General features: G+C 45.3%; 1 protein-coding gene across 1 annotated transcript in view; it reads right to left on the reverse strand.

The window, feature by feature from the left end:
- Window positions 1-3,882: 3,882 nt before the first annotated feature.
- The window catches only part of MED10 (mediator complex subunit 10), a 33,842-nt gene continuing 12,742 nt past the window's right edge, over window positions 3,883-24,982 (reverse strand). Inside the window, exons 3-4 of the mRNA XM_069730580.1 lie at window positions 6,391-6,493; window positions 3,883-5,240 (exon numbers count right to left, since the gene is read on the reverse strand). Of these exons, the coding sequence (XP_069586681.1) occupies window positions 5,142-5,240; window positions 6,391-6,493 (202 nt within the window). The 3' untranslated portion in view covers window positions 3,883-5,141. The remainder of the gene's footprint in view (window positions 5,241-6,390; window positions 6,494-24,982) is intronic.

Below are 24,982 nucleotides of genomic sequence, written 5' to 3' on the forward strand. Positions count from 1 at the left end.
CTAAACAGTGAAAACCCCTCAATTCTAACTCCAACACTAAACGCAACAACACACCCCTAACCTTAATCCCAACCATAACCCTAATCACACCCCTAACCTTAATCCAAACCCTAATCCCAACTCTACCCATAACCCTAATCACAACTCTAACCCCAACACACCCCTAACCCTAATCCGAACCCTAATCCTAACACACCCCTAACCCTAATCTTAACCCCATTTCCAACCCTAACCCTAATTCCAACCCTAAGGCCATGTGCACTGCGTTTTACCTGTGGATTTACCATGCATTTCCAGTGATTTTTGTGCGGATTTCACCTGCGGATTCCTATTGAGGAACAGGTGTAAAACGCTGCGGAATCCGCACAAAGAATTGACATGCTGGGGAAAATAACGCGTGTGTTTTTTTTTTGCACCATGGGCACAACAGATTTGGTTTTCCATAGGTTTACATGGTACTGTAAACCTGATGGAAAACTGCTACGAATCCGCAGCGGCCGATCCGCAGCCAAATCCGCACCGTGTGCACATAGCCTAAAGGTACCATCACATTTAGCGATGCTGCAGCGATCTAGACAACGATGCTGATCGCTGCAGCGTCGCTGTGTGGTCGCTGGAGAGCTGTCATACAGACAGCTCTCCAGCGACCAACGATGCCGAGGTCCCTGGGTAACCAGGGTAAACATCGGGTTACTAAGCGCAGGACCGCGCTTAGTAACCCGATGTTTACCCTGGTTACCAGTGTAAATGTAAAAAAACCAAACACTACATACTTACATTCCGGTGTCTGTTGTGTCCCTGGGCGTTCTGCTTCCCTGCACGGTGTAAGCGCCGGCCGTAAAGCAGAGTGGTGACATCACCGCTGTGCTTTACGGCCAGCCGGCGCTGACACAGGATGCAGGAGTGCAGGGAAGCAGAACGCCAGGTGACACGACAGACACCGGAATGTAAGTATGTAGTGTTTTTTTTTTTTTTACATTTACACTGGTAACCAGGGTAAATATCGGGTTACTAAACGCGGCCCTGCGCTTAGTAACCCGATGTTTACCCTGGTTACCAGTGAAGACATCGCTGAATCAGCGTCACACACTCCGATTCAGCGATGTCTGCGGGTGATCCAGCGACGAAATAAAGTTCTGGCCTTTCTGCTCTGACCAACGATGTCACAGCAGGATCCAGATCGCTGCTGCGTGTCAAACACAACGATATCGCTATCCAGGATGCTGCAACGTCACGGATCGCTAGCGATATCGTTGTTAAGTTGTTCAGTGTGAAGGTACCTTAATTCTAACCCTAACTTCAACCCTAACCCTAACTTCAACCCTAACCCTAATTGCAACCCTAACCCTAATTGCAACCCTAACCCTAATTGCAACCCTAATCCTAATTGCAACCCTAATCCTAATTCCAACCCTAACACTAATTGCAACCCTAACCCTAATTGCAACCCTAACCCTAGTTTTAACCCCAACCCTAGTTCTAACCCTAATTCTATCCCTAACCCTAATTGCAACCCTAACCCTAGTTCTAACCCTAGTTCTAACATTAAACCTAGTGGAAAAATAAAAGTAAATGCATTTTCTTTATTTCATTATTGTCCCTACCTATGGGGGTGATAAAGGGTGGGGGTGGTTATTTATTATTTTTTTTATTTTGATCACTGTGATAGAACCTATCACAGCAATCAAAATGTACCTGGAATGAATCTGCCGGATGGCGGCGCCCATGGAGAAGACAGACACCGGGAGGGACATCGGAGCTCGGAAAGTATGCGGGTGTGGGATCGGACCACGTGGGGGTGGGGGAAGGGGGGGTGTGATCGGACGCAGGGGGGAGCGGACAGGAGGACGGAGGGGAGCGGAGGACAGCAGAAGACAGGACGGAGGACGGGGCAGTGGATCGATGGCGGGAGCAGATCGCGGTCTCCAGCCATGGCAGATGATATTGAAGCATCGGCCATGGCTGGATTGTAATATTTCACCAATTTTCATTCGTGAAATATTACGATTGTTCTGATTGAAAGTGAAACATCACTTTCAACAGCCAATCAGAGCGATCGTAGCCACGGGGGGGGCTGAAGTACCACTCCCCCTGTCCCTGGAGGTCGGGTGAAATTACAGTTAACCCTTTCACCCGACCTGCAGGAGCGCAATCATTCTGTGACAGCATATGCGTCACAGGTCGGATTGGCAACGACTTTCATGACGCATACGCTGTGTCACAGGTCGGGAAGGGGTTAAGAACCCATGATTTCTGATCTATCTTAAAAATAAATAAAAATTTGTTTGATTTAATTGAAACTTTAGCCCCATTTGGCTTTCATTGCCTCTTTCTTGCAATGATTTGTGAATCCATCAATCGAGCATGGGAGTTGATAACTTGTCATTCTTTTTTGGAACTCCTCTCAGCTGATGTATGACCACAGACCACATTAAAGTGGAATAAGCAGAGAAACAAAACCCAAATGGTGTAAAAAAAAAATTAAACATACCGTATATACTCGAGTATAAGCTGAGATTTTCAGCCCAAATTTTTGGGCTGAAAGTGTCCCTCTCGGCTTATACTCGAGTCAAGGTGGGTGGCAGGGTCTGCGGGTGAGGGGGTGAGGGCGCTGAGGCATAATTACCTGCTTCCAGCGATCCTGGCGCTCCCCCTGCCGTCCCACAGTCTTCGGTGCTGCAGTTCTTCCACTGTTCAGCGGTCACGTGGGACCGCTCATTAGAGAAATGAATAAGTGGCTCCACCTCCCATAGGGGTGGAGCCACATATTCATTTCACTAATCAGCGGTAACGGTGACCGCTGATAGAGGAAGAGGCTGCGGCACCGAAGACAGCTGTCCGGGGGAAGGAGCGGGACACCGGGACCAGGTAAGTATCGCATATTCACCTGTCCCCGTTCCAGCCGCCGCTCCATCTTCCCGGCGTCTATCTGCACTGACTGTGCAGGTCAGAGGGCGCGATGACGCATATAGTGTGCGCGGCGCCCTCTGCCTGATCAGTCAGAGCGGAGAGACGCCGGGACCGGACGCTGGGAGCTGCAAGCAAGAAAGGTGAGTATGGCATTTTTTTTTTTTTTTATTGCAGCAGCAGCAGCAGCAATGGCAGAGATATATGTGGAGCATCTATGGGGAAATATGAACGGTGCAGAGCACTATAAGGGGCACAGCTATGGGGCAATATGAATGGTGCAGAGCACTATATGGGGCACAGCTATGGGGCAATATGAACGGTGCAGAGCACTATATGGCACAGCTATGGGGAAATATGAACGGTGCAGAGCACTATATGGCACAGCTATGGGGAAATATGAAGACACAAAAGAGAATAGTAAAACCAAAAACACTCAGTTTGAAAAAATACCCTGTTTTTTACATCTTTTACTAGCACTTGCGGATTACTGCAACATTTTTTCAAACTGAGTGTTTTTGGTTTTACTATTCTCTTTTGTGTCTTCAGGTTTCTTGGTGGTGTGTGAACATGATCATACAGACTTGTTCACTGTGCAAGTAGCCCATGTGTTCCTGTTTCCATAATTGTTCTCTTGTGTCTACAAGACTGGGGAGTTCCACCACTCCTCTTGGGCTATCTGCACAAAAGCTGTTCTACCCTGTATGCACACATGGATTTTTCCTCTCTGAACCCTGTTCACACAGGTTATATACAGATGATCAGGTTTTTAAATACATCAGATAGGGATTGCATACATTAGTTAGGACTGCTCTGATAAGGGTATACCGTGAAGATTGGTAGAGCAGCTTAGTATACATTTTTTGCAAAAAACGTATCAACCAAATACCCTGTTTTTTACATCTTTTACTAGCACTTGCGGATTACTGCAACATTTTTTCAAACTGAGTGTTTTTGGTTTTACTATTCTCTTTTGTGTCTTCAGGTTTCTTGGTGGTGTGTGAACATGATCATACAGACTTGTTCACTGTGCAAGTAGCCCATGTGTTCCTATGGGGAAATATGAACGGTGCAGAGCACTATATGGCACAGCTATGGGGAAATATGAACAGTGCAGAGCACTATATGGCAGAGCTATGGGGCAATATGAACGGTGCAGAGCACTATATGGCAGAGCTATGGGGCAATATGAACGGTGCAGAGCACTATATGGCAGAGCTAAGGGGAAATATGAACGGTGCAGAGCATTATATGGCACAGCTATGGGGAAAAATGAACGGTGCAGAGCACTATATGGCACAGCTATGGGGAAATAATGAACATGCAGAGCACTATATGGCACAGCTATGGGGCAAGAATGATCTATTTTTATTTTTGAAATTCACCGGTAAATGCTGCATTTCCACCCTAGGCTTATACTCGAGTCAATAAGTTTTCCCAGTTTTTTTGTGGCAAAATTAGGGGGGTCGGTTTATACTCGAGTATATACGGCAACTTAATGGTAAATTTTTTAACCTCAAAATACATACATTTATAAAGGAGTTTGAGCAAAAGCTAGCTGCTTGACAGGTGCTATAGGTGTGTGTGTGTATATATATATATATACACACACATACAGACATATACACACACTCCCATCTTGGAACAACTACTTTAAAACAGAGGATCCTGCAGGTATCCTCCTTTCGTCACTGCTGTCTTATTTCCACAGTCAGATGTATAATATTAGGAGACCGGAATATGTGTTTTCTCCTGCAGTTCTCCATCAGATCTCATTGTGCCTATTGTTAAGACCCAAGAGCTGCAAAGTGAGGCATTTCATACATATTTAATCATTTATTGAAAACAGTACACAAAATGCATAACTATGAATTGAACCAAAATAAAATAAACAAAAATGTAGAAAAAAATATATACATATCTGAAACAGGAGAGAGAGAATGCATTATTCATTTGACTCAATTTAGTGCTGTATGGGGTTTTGTGACGTGTGGCAAGAAAACGGTGAGGAATCTTCAAATATTCCATGTTCAGCGTCTCCCAGTGATCACTATAGCCTGTATGGCGCAATGTCCTCAGTTCACCCCTCTAAATCGCAGGTAATGTGACCTATGAAATACGTCTGCCATAAGAGGTCTTCCAGTCACATTTTCTCACACTTGTAAACACAAGGCTAGAATTATAGAATCCTGTAAGTGTCGGTGAAGTTCATATCATGTAAAGGTGAAGTGCAGTCATGATGGAGGGTGCTCTTCTCCTCGAATTGCCTTGTATTTAGCCATATCTTCAGGAAAGACCTTGCTCAACTCTTGGATTAAAAGGCTTTGAAATTTCTGCAGAATGCAAAATACAAAAATTAAAAAAAAGGAATGTAAAAATAAATCTTTTCAACAAAAGTAAAAAAAAGACAAATACATTTATTAAAACTGGTGCTCTGGACCACCGTCTGAGCAGCCGTTCTAGCCCTTATGCAACACCTTCTAATATGTGGCCCATTATTTAATAGCCAGACAAATTCCCAGACTGCCACTGATCATCTCTTCTATGGATTGGCAATTCCTTTTGATTATATGGAACCCCTTAAAAGTGAACCTGTCTCCAGATTTCACACTACAGACTGCATATATTATGCCCTTGTCACTGATGCAAAAACAAAATGATGCTTCTGGAGGCATGAACCCCTAAGTTAGGCGGGCTCTAATTTCTTCAGAAATGCCAAACATGTGGGTGATATATGTGGTTTAGGTACACTGTAGGGCTCAGAAGGGAGGGGGCATTTGGATTTGGGAGAGCAGAATTTGCTGAATTTCTTTTGGCGGGTGAGGAGCCATTTTGCTTTTCCAGAGCCTTTGTGCTACCAGCAACGTAGAAACCCGCTATATTTCCAGTAACAGATGACAGACCTGAGTGAGGACTTGCTTTTTTTGTGTATTGAGTTGAAGCTTTTATTGGGAACATTTTACATAACGTTCGGTATCACATTTATCCGGCGCTCTATGCTGAGCACTTATACATTGGTGTTTCCATCTAAATCTCTGAGTGACGTGATTCAGAGGAAACCACCGAGGGATCCATTCACTATAATGAGGCAGCAGAGTCACGGTTATCACCCACGCACAGCCTGTGTGAACGGGCGATCGCCATGCAGTAATAATACGTCCCTGGTCAGATAGGCCCAGGGCATAGGGACGTATTATTACGACAAATGTCAGAAAGGGGTTAATTGGGAGGGTTTATGTGACCAGACCCATACATTGTCCTCTTACATCAACTTCCAGGAGAGCTGCACAGGCAGTAAGGAAAACTGTACTAACAAGTGAAAAAGGAGAACCTGGAGGTGGTATAAAATCTTAGCCTAAAAATATAGAAAAGGTAGCCAACCCCTGTAATTAATTTTTTAGTCAAATTATGAATGGACTAGAGAAAATACAGCTTTCTAAAAACATTCCTTCATATTTGCTAAACAGATATTTTCTTCCTTACCTTCATTGTGTCTATTTTCCCTTTAACTTGTTCATTTTTCGCTAATGCTCTTTCCAAACACTCCTTTGTGTACAGCTGAGGATTTCGGCCTTGATCGATGTAGCTAGAAAACACAAATCATTGCAAATGGTAACTCTTAAACGCATGCGCTTATGTAGCAGCCTCAAAAAAGAATTTATATGTTTGTTTATCAAAAGACGTTTTAATGGATTTATTACATAATAGTGCAGCTGTAGGCAAGGATGGCAGCAGAGGGTACAACAAATAGAAAAAATATGTACAAAGCAATTGAAACACATACATACAGTTATATGAAAAAGTTTGGGCACCCCTATTAATCTTAAGCTTAATGTTTTATAAAAATAGTTTTTTTTTGCAACAGCTATTTCAGTTTCATATATCTAATAACTGTTGGACACAGTAATGTTTCTGCCTTGAAATGAGGTTTATTGTACCAACAGAAAATGTGCAATCTGCATTCAAACTAAATTTGACAGGTGCATAAGTATGGGCACCCTTATCATTTTCTTGTTTTAAAGACTCCTACCTAATTTTTACTGACTTACTAAAGCACTTTTTTTGGTTTTCTAACCTCATTGAGCTTTGAACTTCATAGCCAGGCGTGTGCAATCATGAGAAAAGCTACTTAAAGTGGCCACTTGCAAGTTGTTCTCCTGTTTGAATCTCCTCTGAAGAGTGGCATCATGGTCGTAACCGTTTTCCTATAGAGGAAACAGATGCGCTCATAAAAGCGGTTAGAACAACTATGGGGCTGGCAGAGACTCGGTCTAAAAAAAACGTCGGAAGACCTTATGTTCAGCGGCTTAGAGCAGAAGTAACGCCGGGTGTTCACGTTAAACAAAAAAAAATACAGACCCCAAAAGAAGGAGTGGAAGAGGCCAGACCAAAAAGTCCTCATAGCTCCAAAAAGGAAATATCCGTTTGACGACCCTGCATGTGTTTCTTGGGTAAAAGCGCCAAAAATAGATGTTGCTATTGCAAAGGCCTCTAAAAAATTTGCGTTACCCTTTGAAGATATGGGGACCCTTAAGGACCCTATGGACAAGGCCGAAGTTTTCTTAAAAGGCTCCTGGGAAGCGGCTAGCGGGGGTTTAAAACCAGGAATAGCTGCTACATGCACGGCAAGAGCATGGATGGTGTGGTTGGACCACCTAGAGTCCCAATTGAGAAATAATACCTCACGGGAATCAATATTGGATTCCGTGTCAGTAATGAGGGGTGCTGCTGCATATTTGGCGGACACGTCCATAGACTGTGAGCCTGACGGCAAGATCAGCTTCATTTTCAAATGCAGCCAGAAGAGCACTATGGCTCAAGTGCTGGCCAGGAGACCTTCAAAATAAAGCAAAGTTATGCTCTATACCAGGGGTCCCCAACTCCAGTCCTCAAGGCCCACCAACATGTCATGTTTTCAGGATTTCCTTAGTCTTGCCCAGGTAATAATTGCATCACCTGTGCAATGCAAAGGAAATCCTGAAAACATGACCTGTTGGTGGGCCTTGAGGACTGGAGTTGGGGACCCCTGCTCTATACCACGTGAGGGAGAAATTTTGTTTAGCCCTACGCTAGAGGACGTACTCGAAAAGGCTGTAGACAAGAAGAAAGCCTTCCCAGGGTTTCTTAGCCAACCTTACAAACGGCCCTTTCGGGGGTAGGAAATTCATGCGTAAACGCCCCCCAAAAAAAACAAAAAGAAGGATGGGAAGAAAAGATTTAAAAGGTAGGGGCTTCATGTTTAACAAACCGGACAATAAGAAACAATCCCAATGAAGGTACGCCCCAGGTGGGAGGGAGACTGACATACTTTCTCCAAGTCTGGGAAAGAATATCAGGAAGCGAGTGGACACTAAATATAATAAGGACGGGTCTAAAATTAAAATTTCATACAATGCCATGCAACCATTTTGTAATAACACCACAGAGAAAATCAGAGGTCGAACAACTGGGCCTGCAAAAGGAAATATACAGTCTTCTCACAAAGAATGTCCTACAGGAGGTCCCACAACAGGAGAAAGACACAGGTTTTTACTCTCCGCTTTTCCTTCGAACGAAACCAGATGGGACTTTCAAAACAATAGTTAACCTAAAAAAATTAAACAAATATCTAGTGACCCAGAGTTTCAAGATGGAAACAATAAAAACCTGTGTCAGTACCCTTCATCCGTCTTGTTTTATGACTGTAGTCGACCCAAAAGACGCATACGATCATGTGCCCATCCATCCCAGTTATCAGAAATACCTCAGAGTGGCGGTGATAATGCAAGGAGAACAAACATTATCAGTTCAGAGCTCTACCATTCGGCCTTGACATAGCCCCGAGAGCATTTACAAAACTGATGGCAGAAGTGATGGCCCACATAAGGAAGCAAGACGTGCTAATAGTCCCATATCTGGAGCACCTCTTAGTCGTGGGCAGATCCTCACACCATTGCAGTCAGCAGTTAGACAAGGTGATGACAGCCCTGTCAAATTTGGGTTGGATGTTGGAATAATTCTGGATTTTTCTAGATTCAACACAAATACAAAAGTACTTAGGAATAATGATAGAGTCGACAAAACAAGAATGCCATCTTCCGGGGACGAAAGTTTCCAACATGATACAACTAATAGCCCAATTAAGGTTTTCGCCAGTCATCACCTTACGGAAAGCAATGTCAGTGTTGGGATCAATGACAGCCTGTATTCCAGCAGCCCAATGGGCTCAGCATCACTCCAGATATCTCCAGTGGGAAATATTAGAAGCACAACTCCCCTTAAAGGGGATTTAGAAAAGCGCTTAAAAATCTCCTCACAAACAATATGTTCCCTAGCTTGGTGGATAGATCCGGCCAACTTAACCAGAGGGATCCCATGGGTATGGCCAGTTTCTGTAACCCTGACCACGGATGCGAGCCCATGGGGTTGGGGGGCTCATTTAAACGATCAAATTGCCCAAAGCCCTTGGTCAGAGAGAGAAAAAAAACTCTTCTCCTCGAACATGAAAGAACTCTTGGCAGTAGAATACGCACTCAAACACTTTCTAGTTTCCCTCCGTTCCCATCACGTAAGGGTACTTTCATGGTGGTGGCATACATAAATCACCAGGGGGGAACGAAGTCCCGCTTGCTGATGGAAGTAACAAAATCTATCATGTCACTGGCAGAAGCAAATCTATCTTCTCTGTCAGCCCTTCACATCAAAGGGACAGAGAATCAGGCGGCAGATTTTTTAAGCAGAACACAATTAAAGCAGGGGGAGTGGGAGTTGAACCAGGAGATATTCAACCACATTGTGGCTCGCTGGGTAGTCCCGGAAATAGATTTGTTCGCAAACAGTCTAAACCGGAAAACACAGGCATTCTGTTCAATCGAACCACAGGGGAATCCATTGACCCTAGACGCCTTTCTAATTCCCTGGAACTTCCAACTAGCTTATGCCTTTCCTCCGATAGCATTAATTCCATTAGTTCTGAAGAAAATCCGAGAGGAGGGGGCGAGAGTAATTATGATAGCCCCGTTTTGGCCAAAAAGCGTGGTCCCCATGGCTACGCTTAATGTTGGTAACAGAACCATGGGTTCTCCCGGATATCCCAAATCTATGCCAGGGGCCAATAAATCATCCACAAGTAAAAAACCTACATATGACAGCCTGGAATTTGAGAGGGAACTTTTAGCAAAAAAGGGGTTTTCTTCAAATTTAGTTTCAACCCTTTTGTCCAGTAGAAAACCAGTAACTACCAGAGCATACGGCAAGGTCTGGAAAAAGATCCTCTCTAATCCAAATGTCAGCGTGTCGGGAACAATCTCAATTCAGGAAGTACTAGAATTCCTTCAGAAAGGATTAGAAAAAGGGTAAGCCACAAGTACCCTTAAGGTTCAAATCGCAGCATTAGGTGCCCTATACAACTGTAACCTAGCAGGGAGTCACCTTTTTAGGTTTATTAAAGCCTCAATTAGGTCTAAACCAGTCATACACCACACTTCGCCTCCCTGGGACCTAAATCTAGTACTTTCTGCACTAACTAAAGCGCCTTTTAAACCATTATCTCAAGCTTCCTTAAAAATAATCTCCCTGAAAACTTCTCTTCTGGTAGCATTAACCTCAGCCCGCAGAATTAGTGACTTACAGGCTCTTTCAGCTTACCCGCCTCTAACTCTGATCTCAGGAGATATCCTTGCCATCTTTTTGCCCAAATCTCAAGAATGAAAAGGAAAAGTCTCTACACCCATTAGGTCTCAAGAGATGTCTGACCCAATATATAACAGCCACAAGGGAGTGTAGGAAAGGCAGGTCTCTGTTTGTTTGTTTTCTGGGCCCAAATAAAGGACACAAAGCTTCAAAAGCCACGCTGGCGAGATGGGCAAGGGATGCCATTACTCTAGCATACGCCTCATCCAGTGAAGCCGTTCCAGACGGGATCAAAGCTCATTCAACTAGATCGGTAGCAACCTCTTGGGCAGAGCGGGCAGGAACATCGATTGACCAGATATGTAGAGCAGCCACTTGGTCTTCTCCCTCTACATTTTTCAAACACTACCAACTGGACCTATCTTGCTCTTCAGATCTAACCTTTGGTAGAAGGGTCTTAGAGGCAGTAATCCCACCCTAAAACACATTCTATGAAATTCTCTCCGTGGTGCCGTCATGGGGTAAGAGAATATCGTAGTTACCGTATTTTTCGGACTATAAGACGCACCGGACTATAAGGCGCACCGAGGTTTTAGAGGTGGAAAATAGGGGAAAAAAATATTTAAAGCAAAAAAATGTGGTAAAATATTTAATAACATAAATAACATACTATTATACGTGGTGTTATTATATATAATAGTATGTTATTATGTTGGAAGCTGCGGGACCAGTGTGGTGTCTGCACAGTACTATATGAAGATGCTGGAGGGTGAGTATAAGAATGGGGGCACAGGGCTTATATTTAAAGCACCACTCCAGCACTGCAAAATAACACTGGAGTGCTGCTTTAAAATCCCATGGGAGAACTATAACTCCCAGCATGTCTTGCAGATCCTATGACATGCTGGGAGTTATAGTTCACCAAAGGAGTGGCAGAGTGCTTTATTGTGTTTTGTAAAGACTAACCTCTTAAATGTGGCAACCAGCCACACTGTGGTGAGGTAAAAGCATCCCATGACTGCACACAGAGCCTTCCCTCGTTTCCTTTCCACAGCACAGGTTATGAGGAAGCTGCAGATTCTAGTGGAGAGCCTGAAGGACCTGTGATGATGTCAAGAAGAGGGAGGGCTCTGAGCTGCCATGTGATGCTCCAGCCCGCCCACTCCTGACATCAAACAGGTCCTGTTTGTGCACAGCACTCAGTGTCCAGCCCAGGCATGGCAGGCAGGTATGCAGCGATCTCCTCTCTCCTCTGGCCCCTGCTGCTGCTGCCTCCTCTCCCCCGGACACACAGACCTCCCCAGCTGCTGCAGGAATCAGCGCTGGAGAAGCCATGTGTGTCCCTGCTTAAGTGCAGTATTCATTTGGTGCTCTAGGCTCACAGCTCAGCTGATAGGTGGGCGGGGAGCCGCTAATGAATATTCACTGCACTTAATCATCGGGACCCCATGGTTTCCCCAGCACTGATTCTGGGCAGCGGGGACATCCTGAAGTGGGATAACAGTGCGATCCCACTCACTGCTGCCCCCCTCCCCTCATGCTACATCCATACCATAAGACGCACCCACACTTTCCTCCCAAATTTGGAGGAAAAAAAGTGCGTCTTATGGTCGGAAAAATACGGTACTTACCGATAACGGTAATTCTCTGATCCCATGACGGCACCCTTATATTCCCTCCCTCTCACGTGTGGGTGTGCACACTAGTAATCAACCATTGATACTTAGTCACGCGATGTGTCAAAAAAAAAAAAAAAGTTAATTATTTTGTTGTTTAATAACCATTTACGTTACAGCTGTAGTCCTGTTAACGCTCTGTAAACCAAACTGAGGTGGAAGAGAGGTCCCGCCTTTTTGACCTGTGGGTTTCCTGTCCCTGAGGGCGGATCCCTCTCTCCGTGGTGCAGTCATGGGATCAGAGAAATACAGTTATCGTAAGTAACTACGATATTTTTTTACATGTAGATGTTATTGTGGGTTTAACCATTTGCATTGGGAAGAAGGGAAAAATCCAGTTTCCAATCCAGATATATACATGTGTAAATATATATTCCTTTATTGCAAACTATTACAAATAAAACTGGCATGCAGCAGGTTTAAAACGAATGAATCATAAGAAATTGATCTGTTTGTTTTTTTTGTTTAAATCAAATATTTTTTTATTAAAATTCTATTTTGTAACAGAACAAAACCAACAACTCAACCATGGAAGGAACCCAGTCCCTCTTCTATTCGCCCCACAACATGTCACCCTTTGACAACATAACATCTTCAGATAAATATTTCACAGTTCTGTCCACAGCAGATTACAAGCAATATGAATAACCACTATCATAACAATATTAATGGGGAATCTAGATCTTGGTTTGGCACAGTTATGTGTGTGTCTAACTGCCCAATGTGGAATATAGCACCTATCAGGTCTAATTGAATCTATACATAAATCAAAACAGACCTAGTAGAAATCTCTGCAGTTCTCTAGATGCTAGGCCAGAAAATTAATCTACTGTTTACATCAGGCTTGTGTGTTTAAAAACAAACAAAACAATTATTTTTTTTTTTTCCTATCATGACCTATATTAAGAAAATTAAATCAAAATGAGTAATCTTGCGATTGTCACACAGGCCACTGGGGCGATTTTAGACTCCTACTTCTGGTCCCTTCATGATTTCTTTGCAATTCCATTATCCGAGGCAGAATTACAATGTCTAATACACAGCTGATAAAGGACCACGACAGAAGATATAACAGCTGGCACTGCTCCCTCCCCTCACAATGATATTACACATGCTCAGTAGATGCCCCAATACTAGACAAGGGGTCAGGCTTCGGGTACGTTCATACGGCACCATATATGCGCTCATGCAAGAAGAAAAAAAAAAAAATTGAGCAAACTATGCTAAAGACACTGATCAAACACTGTCAAAGTCCAAGTGTCATCTTACTGTGATAGGATTCTCTTACATGAGAGTCGTATCACAGGTGCAGAAGAGATGGAGAGCTTACGGTAATTTCTCCATCTTCTCCATTGTCAGAGTCTGCGGATGTCAAACTGCACTCAGATGACTTCCGACTGCAGTCCGATGTCAAACTTGTATGGGTACAGGAGATCAGCATATTAGAGCCACTCGCTGCACTTGTTTTCTCATGCCGAATTAGTAAGTGACCTACACCAGACTACGTGCTGTAGTTTAGAAGAAAAGAACAGTTAGAAAAAGGCTATCAATGAGAAGACTAGTAAACCTACAGCAAAGTAGTCCTTGAAATCTCCACTCACCACCAATGATTGTCAGCTTTCTTCCTATACACAGTGTAGACGGGAAGCTAACAGTTAATGGGGTTTGTCCAGAGCTCATCATTGACAGGTCTAGCAGAGCTGCTGGAAATAAAAGTGATCAAAAAGCACAGCAAGACAAACAGTAAGTCATACATCGCAGGAATCAGGGTCTCGGTCCCAACATCATTGTGTTCTCAGATGGAGTAGAAAAACTTGCCAACTGATTTCCATTAAAACCATTTTGCAGGTCAATGCGCATACAGATATTTCATGTGGATAGTTGATGTTTAAAGAGATTTTCCCACAATAGACATGGAATTAATCTACATTAATAAACTGTCACATTATAGCCACACATACTGATCCTGAGTGACAACCTGCATTATAGTGAGAATTGGCAGAAGCGTTTCTTTTGGCTATTGTTAGAAATAGGAGGAAACATGCTTATGTGATGCAGTGAAACAGTTAGGCATCAAGAACAAAGAAAACAAAAAAATACTGTATAAAATTCATTGACAGCTGTAGATTATAAAATGGGGTTCTGCTGTTCTGGCACCTCATGGGCTCTCCCAGTGGGTCATGGCACCTGCAAACCATAATCGTAAAATCTGCACTATAATCTGGCGCTCTTTGTCTTCTGAGCTTTGCACTGTGCTTGAAAAGTATTTCCCGATTACATGTAGGGTATTGGCGCACTCAGGAAAAAATGGACCTCAGTTTGATGTCCTATTAGCCCTTAGAAAAATTAAAAACTTGGGGCTAAAACAACATTTTTGTGATAAAAAAAATAATTTATTCTTCACCACTCAGTGGTATAAAATTCTGTGAGGCACATGTGGTGTCAATATGATCACTGCACCACTAGATCAATTCACTGAGGGGTATATTTTATAAAATGAGTTCACATATGGGGGGTTGTTCTGTTGTTCAGGCACCTCAATGTGACATGGCACCCTCAAACCATTTCAACAAAATCTGAACTCCAATATGGCGCATCCTCCCTTCTGAGCTTTTGCACTCAAAAGTAGTTTTTCCCAAAATATGGGGTATCGGCGTACTCAGGATAAATATCACAAGTTGTATGGTGCAATTTCTCCTGTTATCCTAAAAAAAATGCAAAATTTGGGGCTTAAAAACATTTTGTGGGGAAAATGTGATTTTATTATCACAGCTTAACGTTATAAACTTCTGTGAAGCACCTGGGGGTTCAAAATGCTCACCACACATCTAGATACATTCCTTGAGGGGTGCAGTTTCCAAAATGGGGTCAGTTTTGGGGGATTTTCACTCTTCTAACACATCAGGGGCTCTCAAACACAACATGGTGTTCGCCAATTGTTCCAGCAACTTTGCATTCTAAGGGTCAAATGGCGCTCCTTCCTGTCCAAACTCTGCTATGCACCCAAACCGTGGTTTTCCCCCACATATTGGGTATCTACATGCTCAGAAGAAACTGCAGAACAAATTTCAGGGTCCATTTTTTGTGCTATACTTGCAAAAATAAAATTTGGGTGTAAAGTAAAAATTTTCGGAAAAAGTTAAAATGTTCAGTTTTTCCTTCCACATTTCGAAAATTCTGTTAAGCACCTGAAGGGTTAATAAACTTCTTGCATGTAGTTTTTGCAATGGTCTCACTTTTGGTTCTGTCATATTGACCCCTCAAAGTCACTTCAAATGGAATGTGGTGTCTAAAAAAAAAAAAAAAAAATTGTGCTGATGTAAAAGTAAAAATGTGGGAAATGTTATTTATTAACTATTTTGCGTTACATCTCTCTGATTTAGGGGTATAAGAATTTTAAGTTTGAAAATTGCAAAAAAGTTCAAAATTCCCCCCCCCCCCCACAAATAAGCGCAAGTCATATTGAACAAATGTTACCACTAGAGATGGGCTAACTCCTGGATGTTCAAGTCTGGCAGGTTCAGCCGAACAGTTAAAAAAGTTTGGGTACCAAAACAGTACCCAGACCCCATTAACATGAATGGGTGGCCCAAATATCCAGTGTTCGCCAACGCTGTCATGTGCATGACAGCGTGGCAAACACTGGTTCTGATCGGCAATAAAATCATTACCGCCGGTCAGAGCTGTGGTTCCCACGCTGTCAAATGACAGAAAGGGCCAGCAGCTGTGATCGAAGGTAAAAAATAAAAATAAATTTACCTCCGGACACTGGGGTCGGCTGATGAGAGTACTGCTCACATCAGCCTACGCCTGCTGCCGCTAATAACAGCAAGAGCAGGCAGTGGGTTGATGGTATTCTTCAGCCGGCACCCGCACCAAAAAAAAAAATAAATAAATTAAAACAAAAACAGCATGGGTTCCAGTGTATTTTTGATAACCAACCAGGCAAAACTGGCAGCTGGGGGCTGCAACCCTCAGCTGTCAGCCTTAGCAAGGCTGGATATCAAAAACAAATGGTTCCCCACGCTGTTTTTATTTAAATAATTAAAAAATACGACACTGGGTCACCCCCCATTTTTGACAACCAGCCTTGCTGAATCAGACAGCTGGGGGCTGGTAATCTCAGGCTGGTAAGGAGCCATGGATATTGGCCCCCCAGCAGCAGCTCAGAAAAGTTACATCTATTAGATGCGCCAATTCCGGTGGTTTGCCCGGTTCTTCCCACTTGCCCTTTAGCGGTGGCAAGTGGGTTAATATTTGTGGGGTTGATGTCACCTTTGTATTGTCTGGTGACATCAATCCCACGGATTAGTAATGGAGAGAGGCCTCAATAAAACACCTATCCATTACTAATCCTATAGCTGTAATGTAAATAAGCACACATTCAGAATAAAGTCTTTAATTTGAAATAAAAACAAAACACTTTTTTCCTTTTGTATTTAAAAACAGTCAAACTCACCTAACGCCCATTGAATTACTCATTTCCTGTGATAAAAAAATCTTTAAAAAAAAAACAACAAGATCCCTCAGCTGTCCGACATTCTGTCCCACGTCATAATCTATGTCTGGGGATAAATAGTTTTCAAACTGGACAGTGCCAAAATGAGACTGTCCAGGTTGAAAACCACGGGAGAACTAGCCGCGCAGTGGTGACCTCATCAAGGTTGCCGCAGGTTACTGAGACTGCTTTCCCAGCTAGGCCAATGAACTGTGGTGACCTTCCTCCAGTGAGATCACCGCTAGCACAGCGAGAAAAAGTCTCATGGTGCAGAGGAGAGTTCACCGCAGTTCATTTCTTGTTTTATAACAAGAGACTAGGGATTCAATGGTATGGGCATTAGGCAAGTATAATTGTTTATTATTTTTAAACAAAAAAGAAAAAAAAAGTGTTTGTTTTTATTTCAAATAAAAGACTTTACTCTAGCACTTCCAACAGATGTGTTTTTCTCAGGGCGGTTGTGGGCCGCTATTTTTAGCCCCTTACCAGCCCAAGAATACCATCCCCCAGCTGTCTGCTTTAGCAAGGCTGGTTGTCCAAAATGGGAGGGGGGTGGTGGTGGGGGCTCTCCACAATTTTAATTTTTTTATTTAGAGCGCAAGTGCCACCTGATGAATCCTCCCATCAGCCACTGCCTGCTCTCGCTGTTACTAGCGGCAGCAGGCATACGCTGATGGGAGCAGTAGTCCCATCATCCGACGCCAGTGACTGAAGGTAAACTTATTACCTCCGATCACAGCTGCGGGCTCACGCTGTAATTTGACAGCATGGGAACCGTGTGTCTCTGAGAGGTGGTAATTATTTTAACGCCGATCAGAAGCAGCGCAACAAACACCCGGTGTTCGGAGGGGGGCCGAACCCAAACACGGACTTCCTGGTGACAGTACATCAAGCTTATAGTGTTTGCAGAAAGTGTCAGCACTGGCCCATGTTGCTGCCCTATAGATCTACTCTAAAGATACTCCTGCCCTCTCGGCCCAGGAAGCAGATATCCCACATATAGAGTGGGCACATAGACCTGCTGGAGGAGAAATCCCCTCAGCTTGGTAAGCATCTGAGAATACGGTCGTGATCCAACGTGCGATTGAGGCCTTAGAGGCCTTTTTACCCTTATTTCCCCCAAAAAGAATAAACAGGTTTGAATCCACCCGCCAGGAACTGGTGGCCTCTAGATAATCTAAAACCGCCTGTCTGACATCCAGAGAGTGAAGGGCTTTCTCCTTCGCGTTGGAAGGGTTGTTACAAAAGGAAGGTAACACTATCTCCTGATTTCGTTTATTTTCAGAGCCTACCATTGGTATGAATGAGGGATCCAATTTCAAAATTAAACTATCCTCCCTGATCTGGAGATATGGGTCTCTGGTACATAGGGCTTGGATCTCCCCCACCCTCTTAGCCGTGGTGATCGCTACTAGGAATGCAGTTTTCTGTGTGCGAATTGATATAGGCATATTCTCGCCCAGAGCATATGATCCCTTACACAAGGACCTGAGGAACAGGTTAAGGTCCCAAGGTGGAGTCAACTGCCTAATGGTGGGGCGCAGCCTCTGAACCTTACTATCCACGGGTGAGATGCTAGTGTATAGTCAAAGAGCTTAATGCTGAGACCTGCACCTTCAAGGTGCTTGGCCTATGGCCCTTGTTGAACCCTGCCTGAAGGAAGTTTAAGATTCTAGGTATGTCCGGGATATCTGCCACAACATTGGACCTGCCCCCTTCCAGACAGAATAGTTTCCAAATTTTTAGGTAAATTGCCGATGTGACTGGTTTTCTACTTGCCTGGATAGTGGCTATGACCTGATCTGATAAGCCTTTAAAGGGAACCTGTCACCCCGAAAATCACGGGTGAGGTAAGCCCACCGGCATCAGGGGCTTATCTACAGCATTCTGTAATGCTGTAGATAAGCCCCCGATGTTACCTGAAAGAGGAGAAAAATATAGTTCTTACCGATAACGGTATTTCTCTGAGCCCATGACGGCACCACGGAGAGAGGGGATCCGCCCACCAAGGACAGGAAACCTACGGATAAAAAGGCGGTACCACTCTCCTGCATCAGTTGTTTTACATAGAGAACGATGGGAGACTACTAAAACATTTGTAAATTTTAACTGTTTATCATAACGAGATACCGCGTGTTTAAAGACTATAAATAGACTATGGCACTAATTTGATGTGCGCACCCATAAGTGAAGGGAGGGAATGTACGGGTGCCGTCATGGGCTCAGAGAAATACCGTTATCGGTAAGAACTATATTTTTCTCTGATCGCCCATGACGGCACCACGGAGAGAATTGCATAGATAGTACATTCAGGGAGGGACCACCGCCTCCAGAACCCTTTTACCGAAAGTAAGGTCTGAAGAGGAGATTAGGTCCAATCTATAGTGCCTATAGAATGTGGATGGTGAAGACCAGGTAGCAGCTCTACATATCTGGTCTATAGAAGCTCCGGCTTTCTCCGCCCAGGAAGTTGCCACTGCCCTTGTTGAGTGAGCCTTAACCTCCCCTGGAACGGACATCCCACTTGCCGAGTATGAGAGACTGATGGCGTCCGTGATCCATCTTGCTATGGTGGCTTTGGATGCTTTTTTCCCCTTCCGGGGACCCTGGAAACACACAAACAGAGAGGGATCCTCCCTACTCTCTCTAGTGGCTTCTATGTAATGTAAGAGACACCTTTTTACATCTAGTGTATGTAAGGTTTGTTCCTCCTTATTTTTAGGGTTGGGACAGAAGGAGGGGAGAGATATCTCTTGGGACCTGTGAAATTTTGAAGCCACTTTCGGTAGATATGCTGGGTCTATTTTTAAAATGACTCTATCCTCTAGAAATTGTGTGTAGGGAGGATTAGCTGAGAGAGCCTGTAAGTCGCTAACCCTACGGGCAGAAGTGAGGGCGACTAACAGAGCAGTTTTTAGAGATAAATTTTTCAGTGAAGCTTCGCGTAATGGTTCAAATGGAGTACTAGTCAGGGCTTTAAGGACCAAGTTTAAGTCCCATTGAGGAACAACTTTTACTGGAAGAGGCCTCGATCTTCCTGCTGCCCTGATAAATCTAGAGACCCATCTGTTTGAAGCCAAGTCAAAATTGAATAGGGCTCCCAAAGCTGCCACATGAACTTTTAGGGTACTAGTGGCCAACCCCATCTCCAACCCATTTTGTAGGAATTCTAGTATGGAAGTAAGGGGAATTTCTTTCCCTATTCTTACACCTGAAGAAGACAGAAATTTTTTCCATACCTTGCCGTATTGTTTTGTTGTAACCGGCTTCCTACTTTGTAACAGGGTTGAGATTAGCCCCGGAGAGAACCCTCTGCTCTCTAATAATTTCCTTTCAAGAGCCAAGCTGTCAAGTGCAAGTTCTTGACTCGAGGGTGACAGACTGGGCCCTGCGACAATAGATCCTGAAGGTCTGGTAATACCCAAGGGTCGGATATTGACATCTTCCTCATCCATGAGAACCAAGGTCTCTTCGGCCAGAACGGGGCAATTAGGATGACCAGCGCCCCGTCCTCCCGAATCTTCCTCAGCACTGCTGGAATCAGAATAAGAGGAGGGAAGGCATAGACAAGATGGTGACCCCAAGATATCAGGAAAGCGTCCACCGCTACTGGGTTCCCCAGAGGAGATAGGGAGCAAAAGGAGGCTACTTTTTTGTTTAGATGGCTCGCAAAGAGATCTATTTTGGGAACACCCCATCTTTCTGTGATCTGGGTGAATATTGACCGATTTAGTTCCCATTCCCCCTGTTTTAGGCTGGACCGGCTGAGGAAGTCTGCTTTGTAATTGTCTACTCCCTTTATGTGTAGGCTTGTTAGGGATAAGAGATTGCTCTCGGCTATTTGCAGGATTGAGTCGGTCACTTCCATTAGATTTTTGGAACGGGTACCCCCCTGGTGATTTAGGTAAGATACTACCACCCGGTTGTCCGACATTACTCTTACATGGTGAGAGTGAAGGACCCCCAAGAATTCTTGAAGGCCAAATTTTACTGCAAGGAGTTCCTTCATGTTGGAGGATTTGTTTACCAGAGATGGAGACCAAATGCCCTGGGCTACTAGGTCGCCCAGATGGGCCCCCCACCCTGAAGGGCTTGCGTCTGTAGTCAGGACTTTCGAGACCTGAATTACCCATGGGACTCCCTGGGAAAGATTTTCCTGCGATTTCCACCATGTTAGAGAGTGATTGGTGCGAGGAGATAGAGTCAACTGCCCGTCTAAATGCCCTCCTAGATGGATTTGCTCCGATAATATCTGCCATTGAAGGACTCTCGAATGTAATTGGGCCCACTGGACCGCTGGAATACAAGAGGTCATGGAGCCTAAGAGGGACATGGCCTGACGGAGTGTTATGGAGGGGAGAGATTGGGTTCTTGATACTAAACTTTTTAGTTTTTGTATCTTGTTCTCTGGGAGCCGACACTCCATCTTTTTGGAGTCTAGAGTGAGACCTAGGTACTCCTGGACCTGAGAAGGCATTAGTCTGGACTTCCCTACGTTTATTAGCCAGCCCAATTTCTTTAAAGAATGCATCACTATTGCCAGTTGATCCTCGCAATGTTGCGGGGAGGAGCCTATCACCAAGAAATCGTCCAGATATGGAACGATTAGGGTATTTTCTTCCCTGAGGTGAGCCATTACCTCTGCTATCAGCTTTGTGAAAACCCTCGGGGCTATGGCAAGGCCAAATGGTAGAGCTGAAAATTGGAAGTGATTTAGGACTCCCCTGATGTGAACTGCCATCCTGAGGAACCTCTGGTGATCCTTGTGTATTGGGACGTGATAATATGCGTCCTTTAGGTCCAGGACCACCATGAAGCATTGGGGAAACAACATTTTGATAGATGATTTTATCGTTTCCATCTTGAATGCTTGAACGTCCAAGTAATCGTTTAGTTTTTTTAGATTTATAATGGTCCTGAAGGAACCGTCTGGTTTCTTCCTCAGGAATAGAGGGGAATAGTACCCTTGCCCTCTTTCTTGTGGGGGAACCTCCAGGAGTACTCCCTTTTTTACTAGCCCGATGACCTCGTTTTCCAGTGCCAGCTGTTCTTCTGCCGAAGATCTTATAGATGTCATCGTAAAAGAGGGACGGGGCCATTTTTTGAATGTCAGCCTCAGACCTGATTCTATGATGTTTAGAATCCATTGACTGGAGGTAATCTTTTTCCAGGCTGGGAGAAAGAGAGATAATCTCCCTCCCACCTGGGGCGAACCTTCATTGAGAAGGCTTCTTGGTATCGCTGGGGTTTTTGTTAAAGATGAACCCCTTGTTCTTGTTCCTCTTATCCTCCCACTTTCCCTGGCCTCTCCCAGGGTTCTTACGGAAAAACCTCTTGTTTCGAAAGGGCTTCCTGTAAGAGGGGAGACCTAGAGAGGGAAAGGACTTTTTCTTGTCCCCTGCTTTTTCCAAGATATCATCTAATGTGGAACCGAACAAAAACTCCCCTTCGCAGGGGATAGTACACAATTTTGTTTTTGTTTGTAGATCGCCAGGCCAATTCTTAAGCCAGAGGGCACGCCTGGCCGCATTAGCAAATACTGCCGACCTGGCAGCTAATCTTATAGAGTCTGCCGAGGCGTCAGCCAGAAAGGCCGCAGCTCCCCTTATTACGGGTAATGTCTTCAGCATCAAGTCTCGGGAAGTTTTCCCCTTTAATTGACCCTCTAGTTGATTCAACCAGATCATTAGGGAGCGAGATGTGCATGCTGCTGCCACTGCCGGTTTCAGGCCTCCTCCCGCTGACTCCCAAGAGCCCTTGAGGAAGGCATCCGCCTTCTTGTCCATAGGGTCTTTTAGGACCCCCATGTCCTCAAACGGGAGAGCGAATTTCTTTGATGCTTTCGCTATTGCTACATCTAATTTGGGGGCTTTTTCCCAAAAGGAGCAGGATTCATCCTCAAAGGGGTATTTCCTTTTGGGAGTTAGGAGAGTCTTTTTCATGGGTTTTTTCCATTCCTTTTTGATTAGCGCTGCAATTGTTTCATTAAGCGGAAAAGCTCTCCTCTTTTTTTGTTCTAAGCCCCCAAACATAATGTCTTGTGCTGATTTTTTAGGGTGGGAGTCTACTAACCCCATAGTACTCCTCACTGCCTTTATGAGGCCATCAGTGTCCTCTAATGGGAAACAATTGTGACCTCCTGAGGAAGAAGTGGATGACGAAGACGCGGAGGAGGAGTCGGAGGATTCCGAACTCGCACTATCGCTGTCAGATTTAGAGACTGGGGACGGGGACCTGTGTCTGGTCCTTCTCCGTTTTCTTCCCCTTTTAAGGGATTTAAAGGTGTCTTCCACCTGCTCTTTAATCAGGTTTTTAAGATCTGTTGCAAACCCGGGCAGGCTTTCTGATACCGTCTGCTGTATGCAGGAATTACATAGCTGCTTCTCCCAGGCGAGTGGAAGATCCTCTTTACAGATGGCACAGACCTTGTGCTTGGTTTTACCTACGCTTTTCCTTCCCTAAAAGAGACAAATAATAATCTTACTGTCTCTAACTTTCACGAAGATCAACTTACCACCTCCAGGACCCATAAATACCGGTTGGGAATTCTCAGCCTCTGGCTTTTTCCCCGACGCCGTGCTGGACTCCTTGCTGTGTTGAGACCTTTGGCGTTCTTTGCTGGTGTCCTGGTAACCTTTCTGCTGCCGCCTTTTTTGCTGCTGCGGCGATGCTATAGGTGGAGGTGATTCAGGCAAGGGAGATGCCGGGTCGCTCATACTGCTGCTGCTGGTCTGCGCAAAACAACACTTGCTACGCTGGCGCTGACACGACTGCTCCTGAGGCTCCTGCCAATATACTGCAGAGCCACTGGGGGGAAGTAAATCCTCCCATTTAAACTTTCCCGCTGCTCCTCTTTTTTTTTTTTTTTTTTTCTACTTCCCGGCGCCTGCGCAGTAGCGCCCGGCCGGCACGAGGAGCGCTGAAACGCTGGCGCCTGCGCAGACGCTCCTGCGTCTTGTAGAACGCCTAAGCGTCATGTCGGGATCTATGGAGCGTCCAGCTACAGCGAGGAGCGCCGACGCCTGCGCAATCGCTTCCGCGGCGCCCCGGCGTCTCGCGAGACCAGCGCAGTTCCGGGCATGCGCCGACTTTCCAAGATGGCGCCCGGAGTACAGATATGGCGCTGCTGACCGGCACCCCCGGTCCTATGCAGACCCTTATTGCGCGGCTCTGCAAGCCCGATGGCGTTGCAGTGTGCAGGCTGACGCGAGCTAGGGGAGGGCCACGCCGCACCTCCCGCAACCACAGAGGGACCCCCCTGGATGTTGCCGCTGCTGCATCTTACCTGAGGAGGTGACCGCGAACTCCTTGTCACCTCCTCCACGCACCCTTGAGGCCCACTAGCCCCCAGCGGTGGTGCCTCGGGTCACCACCCCAGCCGAGGCAGAGGGACCCCAGCTGCCTGAATCGGACTGGTTGGCCCCGGAATTCCAACGCTGACTGGTAAGTCCGTAGGTCTCCCATCAAGGACAGGAAACCAACTGATGCAGGAGAGTGGTACCGCCTTTTTATCCGTAGGTTTCCTGTCCTTGGTGGGCGGATCCCCTCTCTCCGTGGTGCCGTCATGGGCGATCAGAGAAAAAGACGTTATATTATACTCACCCAGGGGCGGTCCCGCTGCTGGTCAGGTCGGATGGGCGTCTCCGGTCCGCTGCGGCGCCTCCCATCTTCATTACAAGACGTCCTCTTCTGAACTTCAGCCACGGCTCCGGCGCAGGCGTACTTTGCTCTGCCCTGCTGAGGGCAGACAAAGTACTGCAGTGCGCAGGCGCCGGAAAGGTCAGAGGCCCGGCGCCTGCGCACTGCAGTACTTTGTCTGCCCTCAACAGGGCAGAGCAAAGTACGCCTGCGCCGGAGCCGTGGCTGAGATCAGAAGAGGACGTCTTGTAATGAAGATGGGAGGCGCCGCAGCGGACCGGAGACGCCCATCCGACCTGACCAGCAGCGGGACCGCCCCTGGGTGAGTATAATATAACGTCTTTTTCTCCTCTTTCAGGTAACATCGGGGGCTTATCTACAGCATTACAGAATGCTGTAGATAAGCCCCTGATGCCAGTGGGCTTACCTCACCCGCGATTTTTGGGGTGACAGGTTCCCTTTAAGATGTCCCTTTCCGGATCCAGGCTGAAAGATGGAGTTCCCCTGGGTTTGGGTGGTAAATCGGACGCTGGTGAATGACATCCTCCCGAAGGGGAAGCTCGATTGGGTTGTTGATCGCCAAGGCCCCTAGCAGAGGAAACCAGCTCCTTCTTGGCCAGTACGGGACGACCAAAATGACCTTTGCTCGGTC

The sequence above is a fragment of the Ranitomeya imitator genome, chromosome 6 (assembly GCF_032444005.1).
Source record: "Ranitomeya imitator isolate aRanImi1 chromosome 6, aRanImi1.pri, whole genome shotgun sequence".
NCBI classification, from domain to species: Eukaryota; Metazoa; Chordata; class Amphibia; order Anura; family Dendrobatidae; genus Ranitomeya; species Ranitomeya imitator.